Source organism: Pelophylax lessonae (genome assembly GCF_965119305.1).
Source record: "Pelophylax lessonae genome assembly, chromosome: 8".
Classification (NCBI taxonomy): Eukaryota; Metazoa; Chordata; class Amphibia; order Anura; family Ranidae; genus Pelophylax; species Pelophylax lessonae.
Genome location: NC_138775.1, coordinates 174,464,491 through 174,487,241, shown reverse-complemented (window position 1 = coordinate 174,487,241; position 22,751 = coordinate 174,464,491). Strand labels below are relative to the sequence as shown.

Genomic DNA, 22,751 nt, shown 5'->3' with positions numbered 1-22,751 from the left:
ATTCAAACCTGTTTACAATACCCAGGAAAGAGGGCAAAGTGCGTCCAATTCTGGACTTAAGAGCACTCAATTCTTTCGTCAACATAAGAAGATTCAGAATGGAGTCCATTCGCACGGTAGTAGCCTTCCTGCATCCAGGGGATGTTCTAGCGTCCATAGACATCAAGGACGCCTATCTTCACATTCCCATTTTCGCAGGACATCAGCGGTTTCTACGCTTTTCCGTAGAGGAGAACCACTATCAGTTTGTGGCGTTACCTTTCGGTCTCGCCACGGCTCCGCGGGTCTTCACAAAGGTGTTGGCCCCAATGTTGGCACTTCTGCGCCAAAGAGGTATATCGATCCTTGGTTACCTAGACGATCTTCTGCTTCATGCAGAGTCTCCTCAGACCTTGCTACAAAACATAGAAATTACTATGATTTCTTTACAGGAATTCGGGTGGCTGGTGAACCAGCAAAAGTCATTTCTGGTTCCCACCCAGAGGCTCGAATATCTGGGTCTAATTCTAGACACAGTCAGGACAAGAGTTTTTCTTCCGGTAGGGAAACTCCGAAAGATTCAATCAGCAGTCCAGTTGTTACTGTCCAACAGCTGGTCTTCCCTTCGGACTTGCATGAGGGTTCTGGGGTTGATGGTGGCTTCGTTCGAAGCAGTTCCATTTGCCCAGTCCCATACCCGAATTCTTCAGCAAGAGATTCTTCTCAGATGGAATCGGAATCCGGAATCCCTGGACAATCAGATCCGATTGAGCAAACAGACCAGAGAGTCTCTGGTCTGGTGGCTTCGGTCTCCGATGCTCAGCCAGGGAAAGTCATTTCTGCCAATATATTGGACGATAGTGACCACGGATGCCAGTCTATCCGGATGGGGAGGAATTCTCGGTCAGTTATCTGTCCAGGGACTTTGGTCCCCGGAAGAATCCGGGTTACCGATAAATGTATTGGAACTGAGAGCGATCAGACTTTGTCTGATTCACTGGACCGAGCAGCTCCAGGGCAGCCCGGTTCGGATCCAGTCGGACAATGCCACGGCCGTGGCTTATGTCAATCACCAGGGGGGCACCAAGAGTGTCCGAGCGGCCAAAGAAGTGGCTTGCATTCTTCGCTGGGCGGAACGATTTGTTCCAGCAATCTCTGCGGTGTTCATTCCGGGGGTGGAGAATTGGCAGGCAGATTATCTCAGCCGTCAGACCCTGGATCAGGGGGAATGGTCCCTCCATCCAGACGTTTTCCACCAGTTGTGCCTACGGTGGGGCACCCCGGATGTGGATCTGTTGGCATCACGATTCAACAGGAAAGTTCAGAGATTCGTGGCTCGCTCCCGCGATCCTCTAGCAGAAACCGCAGACGCACTGATCGCCGTGGGGGCAATACCAGCTAATATATGCCTTCCCTCCTCTCGCGTTACTGCCAAGACTTCTTCGCAGGATAGAGGAGGAAGGAATCCCAGTAATCCTGGTAGCGCCGGACTGGCCTCGTCGAGCTTGGTACGCCGACATGGTCAGACTGGTGGCGGACGTCCCGTGGAGACTTCCTCTCAGGGAGGATCTACTGTCTCAGGGACCGATCTTCCATCCTGCTTTACGATCGCTGGCTTTAACGGCCTGGCTATTGAGACCCAGGTGCTGAAGGACAAAGGTTTGTCAGCTTCAGTTATTCCTACTCTAGTTGAAGCAAGGAAAGCGACTTCCAGAAAGATTTATCATCACACATGGAAGTCCTACATTGCATGGTGTGAACCTTTGGGGTTCCGTCCTCGGTCTTATTCGATTAGTCGAATATTGGCTTTTCTGCAACAAGGGGTTGAGCAGAAACTGGCCTTGAGTACTATCAAGGGTCAGGTCTCAGCATTAGCCATCTTCTTTCAGAAGCCTTTGGCTACTCATTCCTTGGTGCGGAACTTCATCCAGGGGGTGCGACATCTGGCTCCGCCAGTGCACGCGCCGTTACCCCCCTGGGATCTTAATTTAGTGTTGTCGGTTCTTCAGAAACCTCCCTTTGAAGATATTAGGGAGATTCCTCTACCCACGTTGTCCCAGAAGGTGGCCTTCTTGGTGGCTATTACTTCTGCACGCAGGGTGTCAGAACTGGCCGCATTATCTTGTCGTTCACCATATCTGGTGGTTCATAGAGATAAGGTGGTTCTTCGTCCGAATCCATCCTTCCTACCAAAAGTGGTTTCAGAATTTCATCTGAATGAAGAAATTGTATTACCTTCCCTGTGTCCTAAGCCCAGTCATCCTCGGGAGTTTGCTTTACACTCCTTGGATGTGGTCCGGGCGATCAGGGTATACTTGAAAACGACAGACTCGTTTCGCAAGACGGATTCACTTTTTGTGATCCCAGATGGACCCAAAAAGGGGTTGCCTGCCTCTGCCGCGACCATTTCCAGATGGATCAGACAGACGGTAGTACAGGCTTATTCTATTAAGGGTCGGGAGCCCCCGTTCCCTGTTAAGGCGCACTCCACTCGGGCACTTAGTGCGTCATGGGCCTTTCGCCATCAGGCGTCAGTGGTCCAGGTGTGCAAGGCGGCTACCTGGTCGTCGGTGCATACCTTTACTAAACATTATAAAGTTGATGTAATGGCATCGTCTGATGCCTCGTTTGGCCGCAAGGTTTTGCAGGCCGCAATTTGAGGAGACCAGTGGTCTACCTCGAGGGTTTTTTCCGTTGGAAAATTTTTCTTTAGTCTCATTCTTTGTTTATAATGAGCCTTTAAAACTTCTAGTTTGGCACCGGTTGGGCCTTCTAGATTGGATTTGATTTTGTCAATCCCACCCCTCATTTGTGGCACTGCTTCTGGATGTCCCAGCTCTTGAGAATCAAGAAGACTACGTCTGTCAATGAGCGATAGAGAAAAATGGATTTTTGTAAGATCTTACCGTAAAATCCTTTTCTCTTAAGCTCATTGACAGACGTAGTACCCGCCCCTCTATCATTGAGTTGGGTTGGGTTAAATTCTCTGTACTGCTTTAAAACAGAACTGATTCCCTGTAGCAGAGAGAGGGAGGATATACCCTCAGGGACTGCCCCTAAGGTGGAGCCAGAACGTTTTGTCTTTCTGCCTAGTCCTACTCCTGCGGAGACAACATAACCCAGCTCTTGAGAATCAAGAAGACTACGTCTGTCAATGAGCTTAAGAGAAAAGGATTTTACGGTAAGATCTTACAAAAATCCATTTTCTCTGATGTTCATTGACTGACACAGCACCCACCCCTCTGGAGTTTGCTTTCTTTTGACCTTGCTTGTATCAGAAATGAGTGCCTGTAGCTGAGAGTGGGTGTACACCCCCTGGGACTGCCCATAGGTGTAGCCAGGCTTTTTCCTGCCTAGAGTCCTACTCCTGTAGGGGGCAGTGTAACCCAATGGTTAAGAAGAATCAGGAGCTGTGTTAGTCAATGAACATCAGAGAAATGGATTTTACGGTAAATCAAAAATCCCATTTTATCTTTCATGAGCGCTATAAATCGGGTTAAGGGCCTTCACAACATGATCGTGAGCTTCCTGTCCAGGCATAAATCCCACCTGCTCTGGGCCAATGAGCTTGGGCATAGATTCTGTCAGTCTATTGGCCAAGATTTTCACCAGTATTTTTATGTCCACATTTAGCATTGAAATTGGCCTATAGCTGGCGCAATCGGTAGGGTTTTTAGCTGACTTGGAAATAAGGGTGATGTGATAATAGTGAGCCGTGAAGCCATCAGGGCCAGGGCTCTTTCCCAGTTTTAGACTCTTTATTGCCAACATAAGTTCATCAACTGTGATAGGTTTTTCTTAAAATCCAATTTCTGCAAATGTTAAAGTGGGCATACCACTGTCACTTAGATCATTTCTCTAAGCTGCCATCAGTGCTGCGTGTCAAGCCAAGCCCCCTCTGCCTCCACTGTTTACTGTCATTTGAATAACTGAGTAGGGATTAGTTCTGGGTGTTAGCCTTTAATCTCAATTTGGGAAGAAATCCCCTTGATCAGCCTGGGCCCAGGATCCAGTTCTCTCAATGATCTTTTTAAAGGTTAAAGGCTAAGTCCACCTTTTGGGACCATGTTTCTTGTTACACCCATGTTTAAGGTGTAACATGAACGTTAACCTAAAAAAGGTAGCATTATTGGCACTTGCAGGCAGTTTAGGATTTATGTCCAAATTAGGATAATTTAGGTAAACCCTGCAGTAAAAATGTATTGTATGGGTTAGTTGACAACACACTATTCCCTGTAAAATCTGTAAATGAATAGGTTTGTACCAAGCAATTTCTTGCAATTGTAAATTGACAATGGACTGTGTTTATTTATGTAATACATGTTCACAAAGCAGAACTACACTGCATCTGAGCACCATAAATCAAAAACGCTGTTTGATTCATTTCTAATATTCAGAGCAAGCTAACCCATCCACCAGTGTCTCCATGCTTTCTTTTTCTGAGAACTCACTTTGATAAACACCCCCTAGCATTTCTGGTTTTGGCTATCTTTAGTAGGGGGAGATGATTCATGTAGCATTTACTTCCTGTAATCTATCAGTCCTTAGCTCAGGCATGCAGGTGTGCTTAGCTGAGAGAGCCCCTCCTGATGACTCCTGGGATGTATGACATAATTTACCTAGGCCTGGAAACCACAAAGTAACCGAAGAAATGTAAAAAAGTAAATACAAAAAAATATCTTCCTATCAATTTACTACTGCTAGCAGTATAATAATTAAAATTAGTTAATGTTGACTGAGACTGAAGTTCTGCATTAATGCTATTTGCCATAATGCATTCACTGGCCTACAAATGTTTTAAACTTTGTCCCTTTTTATCTGTACTGTAATTTGCTAAATTATAATAATAGCACCTGCAATTATTGTTGGTGGAATTGTTTATTTCTCTTACGTCCTCCGACAGTCGCCGCCTCTTCATATTCGTCACATATGGGGTATTAGACTTTGCTCCGAAGGAGTAGCTAGGCAACAGAATATGTTAACAATAAAGCTTTAACATATCCCACCCTCAAGGGGTGGTCCCCTCAGTCAATACCCTCCTACTTCCTGCAACCATATCTCAGTTTTAATGTCTAGCTTGTCAGGAGTGGCTGGCTCTCTCTGTGCTGGGACTTTTTGTCCCAGACTCTTTCTTCTTTTTGATATTTTGTTTGAGTTTTCTCTCTACCTTTACTTAGCTGTTATTTTTGTCAGCATTAGTTCGTTCTTCGGACGAAGAGGATCATGCGGACTGGGTCTCGGGCTGATCCCCCTGGTCGTGGGTCAGTGGCTTCCCAGTCTGCCATCGAGCGTTCAGCCAGGTAACGCTCCTGGCACAGTGAACGACCCATCCCTGTTCGGTGCAGGGATGATTGGTGAGGTGGCTACCTCACCGGACGCTGTGCGGTTTCTGAACCGCCATTGTGTGCGTCTTGAATTGCGACTCTCCCTGCCTCATGTGCAGCGGCTTGTTCGCCTGTGCGGGTTCCCCACGCCATGTGAGGTAAGTGTATCTATGTGGGGACCTGTCTGTCTGGGGGGGGTCTCAGTCTGGGACTGTGTAACCTGCCTTTAATCACACTGCTTGTCTCCCTATCTCTCGGCTGCATGCTGTGGGCTGCAAGGGGGGGGGGGGAGCTGTATGACACTGAGTATGTCAGGCTGGGCAGTGTGAGGAGCTGTGTGCTGTGGGGCATGTTTTTAATGGCATGTTGGGGCATATACAGCGATCGCTGCGGCGATCTAACATGTATCCATATAATGGGATAATATTGTGTGTGATTTTATGCACTGTGGAGCGGCGATTTCGGCGCCAAACGACGCCATTTTACCGGCGCCCGCTCCGGCCGCATGGTTTACATGCACGGCGGCCATTTTCTTGTAGCCTCCATAGGCTTACATAGAGCGCCCTGGCAGCATCACTTCCTCTCTCCTGGAAGCACCGATCGAGGCAGCAGCAGCAGCGGAGTCTCCTCAGGTTTTATCCTTCTATTCCTGTGTTCCATTGCCTGTATTCAGTCTGTATATTCCCTGTGGGGGTCTCATTGTGCCTGAGTGTGGTGCGGTGGGCTGCGCTTGCCGCGCTTGCTGTAAGGGGGCAGTTAACCCTTGGTTGTCTGGCATACAGGGGCAATGGATTCTCAGGAGGGCAAGTTTCCCACAGTATTGGTGGAAAGCCAGGGGACCGCTGTTTCCCCCCCAGGGGGGGATTTAGCCACTATTGTGGCTGGCCTTGCTGCTCAGGTGCAAATGCTGGTGGCTGCTCAATCTACTAAACGGCCCAGAGTTGCTCTGTCCTCTGATTCTGAGGGTGAAGGTGATGGGGCTGTTCTGGCGGGGACCCCCCTATCGGGGTCCCGCTCCTCTCTTGATCTAGTGGGGTCTGAGGTAGAGGCTGAAGTTGAGGGGGTTGATAATTCTCCCCCTGGCTCGCCTGAAGAGCTTGCAATCATGGATGAGTTGATTGCTTCCATTAAGCAGACGCTACGTTTGCAGGACGAGGTGTGTCCCCCAGCTGCCTTGGCGGCTTATGGGACGCAGAGAAAACGCAGGACGCCGCAGGTTTTTCCCTGCAATGCTGATTTTCAGCGCGCTGTTAAGGACCAATGGCGCGATTTGCGCAAGCCTTTTGCGGTACCAAGTAAATTTAAGCTGCGTTATCCTTTCTCGCCTGCCACTGATGAACGGTGGTGTGTGCCTCCGCCAGTGGATCATGCTATTGCGGTTTTGAACAAAGCCACTGCGATCCCTGCAGAGGGATCCCCTGTTTTCCGTGATGCCACGGATAGGAGACTGGAGTCTCTTGCCCGTCATACTTATTCTGTTACGGGTTCTATGCTTAAGGCTCTGTTTGCTTCTCTCATGGCGGCCCAGGCGATCGCAAGTTGGACGCAGATGCTTAGGCGCGTCCTAGTGGCCGATTCGGCCTCGGCGGCGACCCTGGATATGGTGGATCAGATCCACCAGGGTGTCATGTATCTGTGTGATGCGGACCTGGACCTGATTCCGTTGGCCGCGCGTGTGCACAGCGTGGCGGTGTTGTCTCGCCGCCTGGTTTGGTTGAAATGTTGGTCGGTGGACCAATCTTCACGTAAAACCTTAGCCAATCTGCCTTATGATGGGTCTCGCCTTTTTGGGGAGTCCCTGGATGTGTTGATTAAGGGGATTACCGGGGGTAAGAGCACTCTCTTGCCCCATTTCCCCAAGGCTAAGGGGGCTTCTGGGAAGAAGCATGCTCATTTTCGGCCCCCTCAGGGGTCCTTTCGTGCCTTTCGGCCGCACTACAAGGGCAAACCGTTCAAGGGCCAAGGCTCTCAGAAGAAGCCCTGGTCTGGGAAACAGAAGTCCGGTCAATCCGGACCTGCGGCCCATAACAGTTCGGCCTGAAGGGGCGCCCTCACCCAGTTTTGGGGTGGGGGGACGCTTGCTCGGTTTTCTTCAGCCCTGGTTGGCCCGTGTGAGGGACAGATGGGTTCTGGAAATCGTTCGATCTGGTTACAAGATCGAGTTTCTCTCTCGGCCGGAGAGCAGATTTTTTCCCTCAAATCTTCAACTGTCTCCAGAGCGCCTGCGGGATCTGCACCTGGCGGTGCGGGACCTGAGGGCTCAGGGAGTGGTGGTTCCGGTGCCTCATCGGGACAGATTTCGGGGGTTTTATTCCAATCTGTTCACCGTGCCCAGGAAGGAGGGCAAGGTTCGTCCGATTCTGGACTTGAAAGCTCTGAACCGCTCTGTGCGAGTTCGCAAGTTCCGCATGGAATCCCTGCGCTCGGTGGTGGCTGCCCTGGTTCCGGGGGAATTCATGGCCTCCATCGATTTGAAGGATGCGTACCTTCACATCCCCATATTCGAGGGTCATCAGAAGTACCTTCGATTTGCCATTGCGGAGGATCACTACCAGTTTGTGGCGTTGCCCTTTGGGCTCGCCTCGGCTCCGCGGGTCTTCACCAAGGTGCTTGCACCGGTTCTGGCATTATTGAGAGCCCAGGGCATTTCTGTCCTGGGGTATCTGGACGACATTCTGGTTCGGTCTGCGACCAGACAGGGTCTGGAGAAGGACCTGTCTGTCACAATGCAAACTCTGCAGGAGTTCGGTTGGACGATAAATGTTCCAAAGTCGACACTGAGTCCGTCGGTTCGTCTCCCCTATCTGGGAATGATACTGGACTCGGTGCAGGCGAAGGTCTTCCTGCCGGAAGACAAACTCAGGACTCTTCAGGAGGAAGTCAGGTCCCTCAGGGACGTTCCACACTCGTCTCTGCGGACGGGTATGAGATGTCTGGGATTGATGGTCTCGGCCTTCGAGGCGATTCCTTTCGCGCAGTTTCACACGCGGGGTCTCCAAGCGGAGATCCTGTCCAGGTGGGACGGGCGACCTCAATCTCTGGATCTTCAGATCTCGTTGAGTCATCGCACCAGGGAAAACCTTCTGTGGTGGCTCCAGTCCCCGTTGGTGTCCGGGGGCAAGTCGTTTCGTCCGATCTCGTGGACGATAATCACCACGGATGCCAGCCTGTCGGGCTGGGGTGGTGTTCTGGGCGTTCTGTCCGCCCAGGGGACCTAGTCGGAGGGGGAGTCTTCCCTTCCGATCAACATTCTGGAATTGCGTGCGATAAGGCTCTGTCTTCATCGCTGGACGGACCGGCTGCAGGGCTGCCCGGTTCGGGTGCAGACGGACAATGCCACGGCGGTGGCCTACATCAACCACCAAGGGGGCACCAGGAGTGCCCGAGCGGCTCGAGAAGTGGCCGACATTCTGTCTTGGGCCGAGACTCATGTCCCGGCGATAACGGCGGTTCACATTCCGGGAGTGGAGAACTGGCAGGCGGACTATCTGAGTCGCCAGACCCTGGATCAGGGGGAATGGTCTCTCCACCCGGCTGTCTTCCAGATGTTGTGCGCGAAGTGGGGTCTTCCAGATGTGGACCTGTTCGCGTCTCGCCTCAACTACAAGGTGAAGAGGTTCGTGGCAAGGACGCGCGACCCTCGGGCAGACGCGTCGGACGCGTTAGTGGCCCCGTGGCATCAGTACAGGCTGATGTACGCGTTTCCACCGATTCAGTTGCTGTCCAGGTTCCTTCGCAGGTTGCACTCGGAACGCAGCACGGTGATTCTTGTGGCACCGGACTGGCCTCGCCGGTCCTGGTACTCAGACCTCGTGAATCTGGCGGTCGACGCTCCTTGGCGTCTGCCTCTTCGAGACGATCTACTGTCTCAAGGACCGATTTACCATCCTGCTTTACAGTCGCTGGCTTTGACGGCCTGGCTGTTGAGACCGAGGTCCTGAAGGAGAAGGGTCTCTCTCCAGAGGTCGTTCATACTTTGATCAACGCGAGGAAGTCTTCCTCGGGGAAGGTTTATTACCGTACTTGGAAGGCCTATTTTGCCTGGTGTGAGTCCAGGGGGTTTTCACCCCGCACGTACTCGGTTTCCCGTGTGCTGTCTTTCCTTCAGACGGGTGTCGATCAGCGTTTGGCGCTGGCTACGATTAAGGGTCAGGTGTCGGCGCTGGCCGTTCTGTTTCAACGTCCCGTGGCTTCCAACTCCTTGGTTGGCACTTTTATTCAGGGTGTGCGGCATCTGGTTCCTCCTAGGAGGGATCCTTTGCCCCCTTGGGACTTGAATCTAGTTCTATCTGTGTTACAACGTGCTCCTTTTGAACGTATCAGGGAGATCTCGTTGTCTATGTTGTCCAAAAAGGTCGCCTTTTTGGTGGCGATCACTTCGGCTCGCAGAGTGTCGGAACTGGCGGCTTTGTCCTGCAAGTCTCCGTACCTGGTTGTTCATTTGGATAAGGTGGTCTTGCGACCTAATCCTTCTTTTCTACCGAAACGAGTTTCGGAATTCCATCTTAACGAGGATATTGTTTTGCCTTCGTTGTGCACGAAGCCTAAACATCCGAAGGAGGTGAGATTGCACTCTCTGGATGTTGTTCGGGCGATAAGGGTTTACCTTAAATCGACTGAGTCTTTTCGTAAGACTGACTCCTTGTTTGTTCTTCCAGAGGGTCCTCGGAAGGGCATGGCGGCTTCCGCCTCTACCATTGCCAAATGGATCAGGCAGACCATTGAACAGGCCTATGCCTTGCAGGGGAAGGTTCCCCCTGTGCCTGTGAAGGCGCACTCTACTAGATCACTGAGTACGTCTTGGGCCTGCCGTCATGGGGCTTCTGTAGCCCAGGTGTGTAAGGCGGCGACTTGGTCGACCGTACACACTTTCACAAAATTCTACAAAGTAGATGTTCAGGCATCGGCGGATGCTTCCTTTGGCCGCAAGGTTCTTAGTGCGGCTGTTCCATAGGGTCCCTTGTTGGGGACTCCTGGCTGTTGGGATAGTTTTTTGTATCCCCTGGTTTTTTTGTCTTTTCCTGGGTTGTTGCTCCTGTTGAGCACTTATTTTGCTGTTGCCCAGCTGGTTTCCTTCCTTTGGTAAGGTTCCTTTCTTTGATGTGGAGACTGCGTTGCCTTTCGGCGCGGATGCGTTTCCCACCCCTCATGTTTGCACTGCTTTGGGACGTCCCCATATGTGACGAATATGAAGAGGCGGCGACTGTCGGAGGACGTAAGAGAAAACGGAATTTTTGTAAAATCTTACCTGTAAAATTCCTTTCTCTGAGTCCTCCGACAGTCGCCGCCCCCGCCCCTCTTTTGGGGTTTGAATGTATACTCTACTGCTATTCCACTAAAACTGAGATATGGTTGCAGGAAGTAGGAGGGTATTGACTGAGGGGACCACCCCTTGAGGGTGGGATATGTTAAAGCTTTATTGTTAACATATTCTGTTGCCTAGCTACTCCTTCGGAGCAAAGTCTAATACCCCATATGTGACGAATATGAAGAGGCGGCGACTGTCGGAGGACTCAGAGAAAGGAATTTTACAGGTAAGATTTTACAAAAATTCCGTTTTTTACAGAAAGTAGTAATCTAAAAAAATCCAATTTTTTTTTTTTTTTCACAGCCCCTGTTCCACAAATAGAGGCAAAGACTGTTTTACAGGAAAGTGAAGAGATGCCAGGATTTGGAAAGATCTATCCCACTCAAGTATCTAAGGATGATGACGATGATGATGGAGATGAGGAAGATGATTTGCCAAAAGAATTTATTTCCAGGAGGGAATTGGGGAAAAAGAGAATTTCAAAAGAAGGCAAGTTTTCTTTGTAGATGACCCATAGTCTCCCAAGAATTATGCCCAGTCTCTCATTGTGGTAACATTTGTAGATAGTAGCAATAAATAAAACCTCACAGGGGAGAAATCTATACATACCTTCTAGAAAAATTGTGCCATTCAAGAGTAGTTTTGGAAATGGATGTAGGTTTCTTTATAAGGCCATTAGAAAAATAATAAAATTATATTTGTGGCTTTAAAATAACAATACTGCTGTCAAGTTGAGTTGGAGGGAGTGCTTATATTTCTTCCTCCTGTGGTTATGAGCTGCGCATTTCCATTCCCTAATTATGTAGACTAAAGGTGCAGCACATGTCTCAGCTAGCAAATACAGAACTACAAGGAGTGAGGCTTAGTGCTGACTGGGCTCCAGCATAGCCGGGAAATCTTGCAGTTCTCCTAACAGGAAGCAAGAAAAGCCATTTATGTGCATCTGACTGTGAATTTGTTGTTGGCTGCTTAATTTCCACTGCAGTGGAATGAATTTTGTCACTTAAGGAATAAGGCAAATAGGAGTTCATGGTTCCAAGTATTTTTCTAGCAAAAAAACGAATTATAACATGTATGTGAAAATTTTCAAAATGACCTTGGACTAGTGATTAACACTAATATGTCGTACATGAAAAGTTTGATTGTGAAATAATCGATAACTTCTTTAAAACCTTGTTTATTCCTGGATGTAGAAATGCGCCAGCTTTCTGTGTTCAAGGGTTATGAGCCGGGAGAGCCAAACTGCAGACTGTATGTGAAAAATTTAGCAAAACAAGTCACTGAAAAGGTAATGATCACATGCAGATTGCGGTCTGTGTTTCTGTCATCATGTGCTCCATTTACCTACATATTGCACTTCTTTTCCAACAGGAGCTCAAGTTTATATTTGGGAAATTCATCAACTTTTCATCTGAAACCGAAAAGAATATGTAAGTTGCAGTTACTAGATTTGATATGACAAAGTAGTAAATGCCTTGTGGCCTACTTAACAGTACACATCCAGATTTTGAGTATTTTGTCATTCTGGCCTTTTTTATGGTACCAGTGGGTAATGACACCTTCAAGTGGTCAGAGGCTTTGGTTAACCGTATGAGCAGGTCTTCCATGTCAAATGAGCAGAAGACCAGCCTTCTTTAGCGTGTGCTGCTGTCAGCAACAGAAACGCATCAATTGAACCAAAGCACTAAACCTGTGAAGTCAGTGTTCAACTTGTTTACATAGACCGAGCCCTGTCCTGTACTTCTCGTTGTCGATCCACAGGTGTTGGCAGTCATCCATTGGCCAGCACCCTTTGATTGGCTTGTGCTGTGTCTAATCACAGCACAGCCAGGTCACCGGAGGCTCACATGTACCCACGCCCCCTACCCGGAAGTCCCGGATCGCATACTAGGTACAAAATTACGAGGTTTGTATACCAATGCCAGAAGCCTGGCCAACAAGATGGGAGAGCTGGAGCTGCTGATGTTTGAGGAGGACTTAGATTTTGTGGGGATAACAGAGACTTGGTTCGACAACTCTCATGATTGGATGGCGACCATTCAGGGGTATTCCCTTTATCGCAGAGCTAGAGAGGGTAAAAAGGGGGAGGGGTATTTCTGTATATTAAGAACATTGTACAGGTAAATATGAGGGATGATATTAATAATGGAGCTATGGACAGGCAAAATCCCTATGGGTAGAACTTAAAAGGGAAGGCACTATATAGGGAAGGTAATATTTGGGCGTATGCTATAGGCCCCCCAACCAGAGGGAGGAGGGGGAGGCAGACCTTCTTTTACAGATAGGATTGGCAGCAAGGATGGGAAATGTCATTATAATGGGGGACTTTAATTATCCAGATATAGACTGGGCAGAAGGAAACGTGCGCATTCAGCCAAGGCTCTGCAGTTCCTAAATGTTTTGCAGGACAATTTTATGGGTCAGATGGTGAACGCACCGACAAGAAACAATGCGGTACTTGATCTAAATACTTGTAGAAATACGGGGCAACTTAGGAAACAGTGACCATAGGTCAATTAGTTTCAGTATTAATTATAGTAATAGGAAACACAAGACTGATATAAGGACACTGAATTTCAAAAGAGCCAATTTCCCAAAACTGCGCTTTTTGCTAGAAAATATCAAATGGGATAGAACCCTGGGAACAAAGAACACGGAGGAAAAATGGGAGTGCTTCAAGAGCATACTAAACAAAGGGATTGGCCAGTGCATTCCAAAGGGAAATACATTTAAAAGAGCAAAACTAAACCCTGGGTGGCTAAACTCAAACCTAAAAATGCATATTAATACTAAAGAAAGGGCCTTCAAAAAATACAAGGCTGAGGGGTCATTGGCAGCATTCAAGCATTACAAAGAGTGTACTAAGAAATGTAAAGGTGAAATCAAGGCGGCTAAAATATAACACGAGAGACATATAGCGGAAGAGAGTAAAAAGAACCCCAAGAAATTCTTTAAGTATATAAACAGTAAGAAAGCGAGGCCAGAACACATTGGCGCCCTATAAAAGACAAAGGAAATCTGGCCACAGAGGACAGAGAGAAGGCGAAAGTGTTAAATAAATAATTTCTTCTCTTCAGTCTTCACATAAGAATTGGGGGGCTACACTAACCCAGCTTGTAATGCTAAACTAAATAATACACCTCAGGAAGTACCGCCATGGCTAACAGAAGATAGACTTAGAACTAAACTAGAAAAACTTAACATAAATCACCGGGACCGGATGGCTTGCACCCGAGGGTTCTTAAAGAGCTCAGCCAGGTGATTGCCAGACCATTATTCTTGATCTTTAAGGATAGTCTACAGACGGGTATGGTGCCAGCCGATTGGAAAAAAGCCAACGTGGTACCAATATTTAGAAAAGGGCTGAGATATATCCCGGGTAACTATAGGCCGGTCAGCCTAACATCAGTAGTCTGCAAGACTTTGGAGGGGAGGTTAAGGGACCACATACAAACAAGACTTTAGTAATGAAAACTGTATTATTAGTAGTAATCAGCATGGATTCATGAAAAATCGTTCTTGCCAAACCAATCTATTAACCTTCTACGATGAAGTGAGCTGCCACCTAGATAAAGGTAAGCCTGTGGATGTGGTGTATCTGGACTTTGCAAAGGCCTTTGACACCGTTCCTCACAAACGCTTACTGTACAAACTAAGGAATGTAGGTATGGACCATAAGGTGAGTACCTGGATAGAGAACTGGCTCCAGGGAGAGTCCAGAGGGAGGTGATTAATGGGGAGCACTCGGATTGGGCAGGTGTGGAAAGTGGGGTCCCCCAAGGTTCTGTCCTGGGACCAATCCTGATTAATTTATACATAAATGATCTAGAGGAGGGAATATCTAGTACAATCTCAGTATTTGCGGATGATACTAAACTAAGCATGCCAATATCTTCTATGCAGGATGTGGAAACCTTACAAGCTGACCTGAACAAAATAATGGGGTGGGCAACTACATGGCAGATGAGGTTTAATGTTGAAAAATGTAAAGTAATGCACCTGGGTGCCAGAAACACGAAAGCAAGGTACTCACTGGGGGGTAAACATCTGGGTGAATCTAAGATGGAAAAGGACCTGGGGGTACTGGTAGACAACAGGCTTGGCAGTGGTATGCAATGCCAAGCCGCTGCAAGCAAAGCCAACAGAATACTGGCATGCATAAAAAAGGGGATTCACTCCAGAAATGGAGATTATTCTCCCACTCTACAAGACTCTGGTCCGGCCACATCTGGAGTATGCTGTCCAGTTCTGGGCACCGGTCCTCAGGAAAGATGTGCTGGAACTGGAGAGAGTCCAGAGAAGGGCAACAAAAATAATTAGGGGAATGGAGGGCATCAGCTATGAGGAAAGACTACAAGCACTGAACTTTTTCTCTCTGGAGAAGAGATGCTTGAGGGGGGATATGATATCAATGTACAATTACTGTACTGGCGACCCTAGCATAAGGAACACATTTTTAGAGAAAGGGAATACAATAAGACACGTGGCCGCTCACTAAAACTAGAGGAAAAACGGTTTAACCTTAAAATACGTAAGGGGTTCTTCACTGTCAGAGCAGTAAGGATGTGGAATTCTCTTCCACAAGCAGTCGTATCAGCAGGGAGCATCAATAGTTTCAAAAAACTATTAGATGGGCACCTTAAAGACCACAACATACATGGGTATACAATATACGGTTAACCGCAAACACACACACACATCATAGGTTGAACTGGATGGACTGATGTCTTTTTTTCAACCTCACAAACTATGTAACTATGATCCAGCGCAGGAGAGCCACTCTGCCACCGTATAACTAGGTTATGTGGTCTGCAATTAATTAATAACGAACATGTCAAACCACCTCTTCTGAGGTCCCCTGCTGGCGCGGTCCGCTCTTCCTCTTCTCCGTTTGCCCTCCATAGCAAACTGTTTGCTATGGGGGTAGACATGCCAGCTTGATCCTGAGCCCGGCCTGTGTGCGCAGCTCTGCCCCGCCCCCCACTTCCTTTTTTTCAGGATTTAACTGATCGCATTAGGAGTAAATGGCTCCTGCTGCTGAGTCTCATGTGAGAAGAGAAATTGGGTAGGAGCTGCAGCAGATGGACATAGTTAGTACTGGATTAGGCTCAGGTTAAGTACTTAAAGGCCGGCTAAGGGGGGAGAAACGTTTGAAATGGGTCCTGCCAGCGTGGGCACATGTACTGTTCTGAAATGCCACTAAAAGGGTAAACTGGGACCAAACCCTGGGATCACTGACCACAGAGGAAAAATGGGAATGCTTTAGAACAATATTAAGCAAAGGCACCTTGCAGTGCATTCCTATGGGGAATAAATTTAGAAGAGACAAAGCCAAACCTGGCTGGCTAAACCGTAGCGTTAAAAAACTTATTAGGGGAAAAAAATTGGCCTTCAAGAAATATAAATCAGAGGGCACCGTATCGGCCTTCCAGCAATACAAGGAGGAAAATAAGAAGTGTAAACACGAAATCAAGATGGCTAAAATCAACTTTGAGAGACAAATAGCGGAGGATAGTAAAAAAAACCCAAAGAAATTTTTTAAATATATCAACAGCAAAAAAACTAGGGCAGAGCATATTGCACACATAATTAGCGATGATGGGAGGATGGTTACAGAGGACACTGAAAAAGCAACCGTGCTGAATTCTTTTTTCTCGTCAGTCTTTACGCAGGAAAAGGAAGGGTACACTGACCATGACTGTATGGTTAGTAGTAATACACAGGACTTGCCACTATGGCTAACAGAGGGGGAAATCAGGGAAAGACTGGATAAACTTAACACAAACAAATCACCAGGCCCGGATGGCGTACATCCGAGAGTGCTCAAGGAACTCAGTATGGTTATATCTAGACCACTGTTCCTGATCTTTGCTGACAGTATTAGGACAGGAGATGTACCAGGGGATTGGAGGAAGGCTAACGTGATTCCGATATTCAAAAAGGGCCAGAGACATATCCCGGGAAATTATAGGCCTGTCAGTCTGACATCAATAATATGTAAACTTTTGGAGGGGATGATAAGGGACTATATCGTAGAGTATGCTAAAGACAACAACATCATCAGTAGTAACCAGCACGGGTTTACAAATGGGCGATCTTGTCAAACCAATCTCTTAGCATTCTACGAGGAAGTGAGCTGTGAGCTAGATAGGGGGAGACCAGTGGATGTGGTGTACTTGGATTTCGCTAAGGCGTTTGATACAGTTCCCCACAAGCGCTTAATTTATAAAATAAGGTCTGCAGGTATCGACAGCAGGGTTTGCTCTTGGATACGGAATTGGCTAAAAGGCCGTGTCCAAAGGGTAGTAATAAACAGCGCATACTCAGACTGGTCTGAGGTAGTAAGCGGGGTGCCCCAGGGCTCAGTCCTGGGACCAACCTTGTTCAATTTATTCATAAACAGCATTGAGGACGGGATCAGTAGTTCGTTATCAGTTTTTGCAGATGACACAAAATTGGCCAGGGCAATAACTGCACAGCATGAAGCAGATATCCTACAGAATGACCTGGACAAAATTACGGAGTGGGCAACGACATGGCAAATGAGGTTTAATGTGGAGAAGTGTAAGGTTTTGCACTTGGGGACCAAAAACATAAAAACACAATACACGTTAGGAGGGGAACCCTTGGGGGAATCAAAAATGGAGAAGGATCTGGGAGTCTTAGTTGATGATAGATTAGGCAACAGCATGCAATGCCAAGCGGCAGCTTCCAAAGCCAACAGAATATTAGCATGCATAAAGAAAGGGATGTATTCCAGAGATAAGACTATAATCCTTCCACTTTATAAAACTCTGGTCCGACTGCATCTGGAGTATTCTGTCCAGTTCTGGTCGCCAGTCCTCAGGAGGGATGTGTTGGAGCTGGAGAAAGTCCAGAGAAGGGCAACTAAACTGATTAGGGGGTTGGAGGACCTTACCTATGAAGAGCGGCTGCAATCGCTCGATTTATTTTCCCTGGAGAAAAGACGTCTGAGAGGGGACATGATAGCAATTTATAAATATCTTAATGGGGATCTCAGCTTAGAAGAAAAGCTGTTCATTCGAAGGAATTGCATGAGGACTCAAGGACATACAATGCGATTAGAGGAGAAGCGTTTTAACCTCAGGCAACGTGGGGGGTTCTTTACTGTTAGGGCTACAAGATTGTGGAATTGTCTACCACAAGAGGTGGTTTCTGCGGGTAGTATGGTGACTTTCAAAAGACTCTTAGACTTACATCTCAAGGATCAGGAGATTGAGGGCTATGTTAGATGATTACAGTCACACACACCTACACAGGTTGAACTGGATGGACTATTGTCTTTATTCAACCTCACCTACTATGTAACTATGTACTCTGGATATTTTTTCATGAATTCTTTATGCAAGCTTTATTTTTTGTGCTCAGTAAGCTGATATATTTTTTTTTTTTTTACCTAACAGGTTTGATATTCGTTTGATGAAAGAAGGGAGAATGAAGGGGCAAGCTTTTATTGGCTTTCCCAATGAAGATGCAGCAGCAAAAGCCTTAAAACATGTCCACGGATATGTTCTTTTTGACAAGCCATTAGTCATTGTATCCTTTTTTGTATACAGGCTTATTAGAAATAGTTCTAAGGATTCTCAGGATGTATGCCTTCATCGTTGATTCAGTGGAGATGAGACCTGAAGCTCCTGTTTCGCGTACTTGTCTGCTGAAAAAAACAAAGCATACAGTATCTCACAAAAGTGAGTACACTCCTCAGATTTTTGAAAGTTTTTTTTTCTATCTTTTCATGTGACAAAACTGAAGAAATGACACTTTGCTACAATGTAAAGTAGTGAGTGTACAGCTTGTGTAAATTTACTGTCCCCTCAAAATAGCTCAATACACAGCCATTAAAGTCTAAACCGCTGGCAACAAAAGTGAGTACACCCCTAGGTGAAAATGTCCACATTGGGCCCAATTAGTCATTTTCCCTCCCCGGTGTCATGTGACTCGTTAGTGTTAAAAGGTCTCAGGTGGGAATGGGGAGCAGGTGTGTTAAATTTATTATTGCTCTCACTCTCTCATACTGGTCACTGGAAGTTCAACATGGCACCTCATGGCAAAGAATTCTCTTGAGGATCTGAAAAAAGAATTGTTGCTCTACATAAAGATGGCCTAGGCTATAAGAAGATTGCCAAGACCCTGAAATTGAGCTGCAGCACCGTGGCCAAGTCCATACAGCAGTTAAACAGGACAGGTTCCACTCAGAACAGGCCTCGCCTTGGTCGACCAAAGAAGTTGAGTACATGTGCTCTGCGTCATATCCAGAGGTTGTCTTTGGGAAATAGTGCTGCCAGCATTGCTGCAGAGGTTAAAGGGGTGGTGGGTCAGCCTGTCAGTGCATAGACCATACGCCGCACACTGCATCAAATTGGTCTGCATGACTGTTGTCCCAGAAGGAACCTCTTCTGAAGATGATGCACAAGAAAGCCCGCAAACATTTTGCTGAAGACAAGCAGGCTAAGGACATGGATTACTGGAACCATGTCCTGTGGTCTGATGAGACCAAGATCAAATTATTTGGTTCAGATGGTTCAAGCATGTATGGCGGCAACCAGGTGAGGAGTACAAAGACAAGTGTGTCTTGCCTACACTTAAGCACAGTGGTGGGAGTGTCATGGTCTTGGACTGTATGAGTGCTGCAGGAACTGGGGAGCTACAGTTCATTGAGAGAATCATGAATGCCAGCACGTACTGCGACATACTGAAGCAGAGCATGATCCCCTCCCCTTTGGTGACTGGGCCGCAGGGCAGTATTCCAACATAACAACCCCAAACACACGTCCAAGACAACCACTGCTTTGATAAAGAAGCTGAGGGTAAAGATGATTGACAAGCATGTCTCCAGACCTAAACCCTATTGAGCATCTGTGAGGCATCCTCAAACAGAAGGTGGAGGAGCGCAAGGTCTCTAACATCCACCACCTTTGTGATGTCGTCAGGAGTAGAAAAGGGCTCGAGTGGCAACCTGTGAAGCTCTGCTGAACTCCATGCTCAAGAGGGTTAAAGCGGAGTTCCACCCTTGTTATACATTTTTTTATAAAAATACCCCCGGGACAGTCAGGGCTAGCACATTCCACAATGGCTAGCCTCTGATCTGTCCCGGGTTGCACTTACCTTTCAGGAGAAATACTTACCTTGAAATTGTCTTGTCCAGCGCTGCCATCTCAGGTGTGGGCAGCTTGAAGCCAGCGCGATCCTCTTCCGCGTCCTCTTCGGTCCTCTTCCTTCTTTGGTCCCACGATGCACTGCACCGGCCCCGACGTCACTTCCGGGTCTCGCGCGTCATCCCTCCACAGCTTCTGGGCATGCCCAGAAGCTGTTTAGAAGGGAATGACGCGCGCGCCCCGGAACTGACGTCGGGGCCGGTGCAGGCGCAATGATTCCTGGGAGCGATGACGTTCAGCTCCCAGGAATCATTGCAAAAGCCAGGAAGTGACGAAACTGTGGCCGCCGAGGGGAGGAAGAAGGAAGTAAGGTGAGTATATTTTCTCTAAAAGGTAAGTGAAAAAAAAAAAAAAATTGCGATTATCCATTTGTTTTTCAGGTTACCGGGAGCGAGAAGATGGAGGTAAGTATAAATTTTGGGTGGAACTCCGCTTTAAGGCAGTGGTGGAAAATAATGGTGGCCACACAAAATATTGACACTTTGGGCCAAATTTGAACATTTTCACTTAGGGGTGTACTCAGTTTTGTTGACAGTGGTTTAGACATTAATGGCTGTGTGTTGTTATTTTGAGGGGACAGCAAATTTACGCTGTTATACAAGCTGTACACTCACTCCTTTACATTGTAGCAAAGTGTCATTTCTTCAGTGTTGTCACATGAAAAGATATAATAAAATATTTACAGAAATGTGAGGGGTGTACTCACTTTTGTGAGATACTGTACCTGCTTGTTCTCATTTTGTGATATTAATTTCTGTTGCATATGATAGTCAAATTGCAGCCTTTTATTTTACCATATATTCAAGTGAAGGATATGTGAGTTTAATTAGGCTAAATTTGATAATGCACAATTAGTTGAATAATAGTGTAGAATCTTTAATTTTTGTTTTGAAGATGCAGATGTAAGTATTGTACTGGTATTTGCTTTAACGCACTGGATTCCATCATCTGCAGAATTTACTACTTTGTGTGGATTATATGTTAACCACCTTTCCTCTGATACTGTATATTAACAGCTGAATAGGAACGGCACCAATGCAGGTGGACATAACTGTACGTTCTGCATCGGACACTCGTGCACACTCTAGAGCACACAGCAGCAATATTTGTGACTCCAGCAATCAAAGTGTACAAAAAAAAAATCCTGATCACCTCACCAGAGCACTGAAGTCTTGCTATGGTAAGACACAACTCATGAAAGTCCCAGAAGCAAAATCCTTTTTGGTTCTTACAAGTTCTGTTTTTGTCTCAGCATATGTGGCCCTTGTTTTCCCCTTTTTGCATTGATGGTAACACTGCACTGCTCTGGTGACAGTATGCAAAAATAAGAAATTAAATAAAATGTGTTTTTTGTGGGGTGTTTTTTTTTTTTTTTTAATGTTCCGACTCATGGGGCCGGCGGCCATGATTGCTGCTGGGCACCCGCGATCGCTCCCCGTGGAGAGAGAGCGACGGTCTGCTGTTGTAAACACAGCAGACCGTTGTTATCTCAGGAATCAGCACAGAGTGCCTGCGATTCTTTTATTTAGGATCACAGGTCACTGTGTCGATTCCACAAGCCCATCCCCCTCACAGTTAGAAAACCCCCTAGGCATACAATTAACCCTTTGATCGCCCCTGAGTTAACCCCTTCCCTGCCAGTGTCGTTATTACAGTAACAGCGCCAAATTTTAACATTGATTACTGTAGTAATATCACTGGTCCCCCCAAAAATGTCAGTTAAGGGTCCAATCTGTCTGCCGCAATGTCACAGTCCCGCTAATTGATAATCGGCGCCATTACTAGTAAAAAAATAAATAAATAAATAAAAATGACGGCCATCTTTCCCCTCGTTTGTAGACGCAATAAACTTTGCGCAAACAAATCAAAATACACTTATTGGGATTTTTATTACCAAAAATAAGTAGCAGAATACAAATTGGCCTAAAATGATAAAAAATTTGATTTTTACATTTTTTTTTTTATTGGGAATGTTCTATAGCAGAATGTGAGAAATTATATATATATATATATAATATATTTTTTTTAGGAATGGTTGCTCATTTTTTTGTTTATAGCGAGAGGAAAAAAAAAAAGATATCGCACAAGTGATTAAATACCACCAAAAGAAAGCTCTATTTCTGGGGGGAAAAAATACATCAATTTTCTTTGGATACAGTGTTGCACAACGGCACAATTGTCCGTTAAGGTAACGCAGTGCCGAATCGCAAAAAAATGGCCTAGTCATTAAGGGGATAAAACCTTCCGGGGCTGAAGTGGTTAAAATGTAATTTTTACCACACATTTTGTAGGAAATGCAGGAATAGAAAATTAAAATGTATTTTTTTTTTTTTTTTTACACAAAGAACCTTCAGGCCATCTAGGGGCATAAATTATGTATCTAATAATTATCAGGGACACTTTAAATGGTGAAGCGACGATCAGAGACCTTATCTGGTGTGGCAGTGATCAGGGACACTGACTAAAAAAAAAAAAAAATTATATACCGTATATACTCGAGTATAAGCCGCCCTGAATATAAGCCGAGACCCCTACTTTTGCCACAAAAAAGTGGGAAAACTTATTGACTCGAGTATAAGCCTAGGGTGGGAAATGCTGCAGCTACTGGACCCAACTGGACCACCACGAGACACAAAACAGGGGCTGCGTGCATGGTACAGGAGATAGCGCAGGTCATAGTACAGGCATTGCACAGGTCATGGTAAGGGCATGGCACAGGTCAGGGCACAGGTGATGGTACAGGCATGGCACAGGTGAAGGTATAGGCATGGCACAGGTCACGGTACATGCATGGCACAGGTCACAGTACAGGCATGGCACAGGTGATGGTACAGGCATGGCACAGGTGATGGTATAGGCATGGCACAGGTGATGGTATAGGCATGGCACAGTAGGTATAGGCATGGCACAGTAGGTATAGGCATGGCACAGTATGTACAGGCATGGCACAGTAATTAGAGGCAT

General features: G+C 46.7%; 2 protein-coding genes across 2 annotated transcripts in view; both read left to right on the top strand.

Annotated features, from left to right (window-relative positions):
- The window catches only part of LOC309562405 (RNA-binding region-containing protein 3-like), a 205,646-nt gene that overhangs the window by 78,474 nt on the left and 104,421 nt on the right, over positions 1–22,751 (top strand). The gene's annotated exons all lie outside the window — the stretch shown is intronic.
- LOC309562404 (RNA-binding region-containing protein 3-like) overlaps positions 11,777–22,751 on the top strand; it is a 31,111-nt gene continuing 20,136 nt past the window's right edge. The window contains exons 1-3 of the mRNA XM_082266607.1: positions 11,777–11,899; positions 11,983–12,041; positions 18,036–18,168. Of these exons, the coding sequence (XP_082122733.1) occupies positions 11,807–11,899; positions 11,983–12,041; positions 18,036–18,168 (285 nt within the window). The 5' untranslated portion in view covers positions 11,777–11,806. The remainder of the gene's footprint in view (positions 11,900–11,982; positions 12,042–18,035; positions 18,169–22,751) is intronic.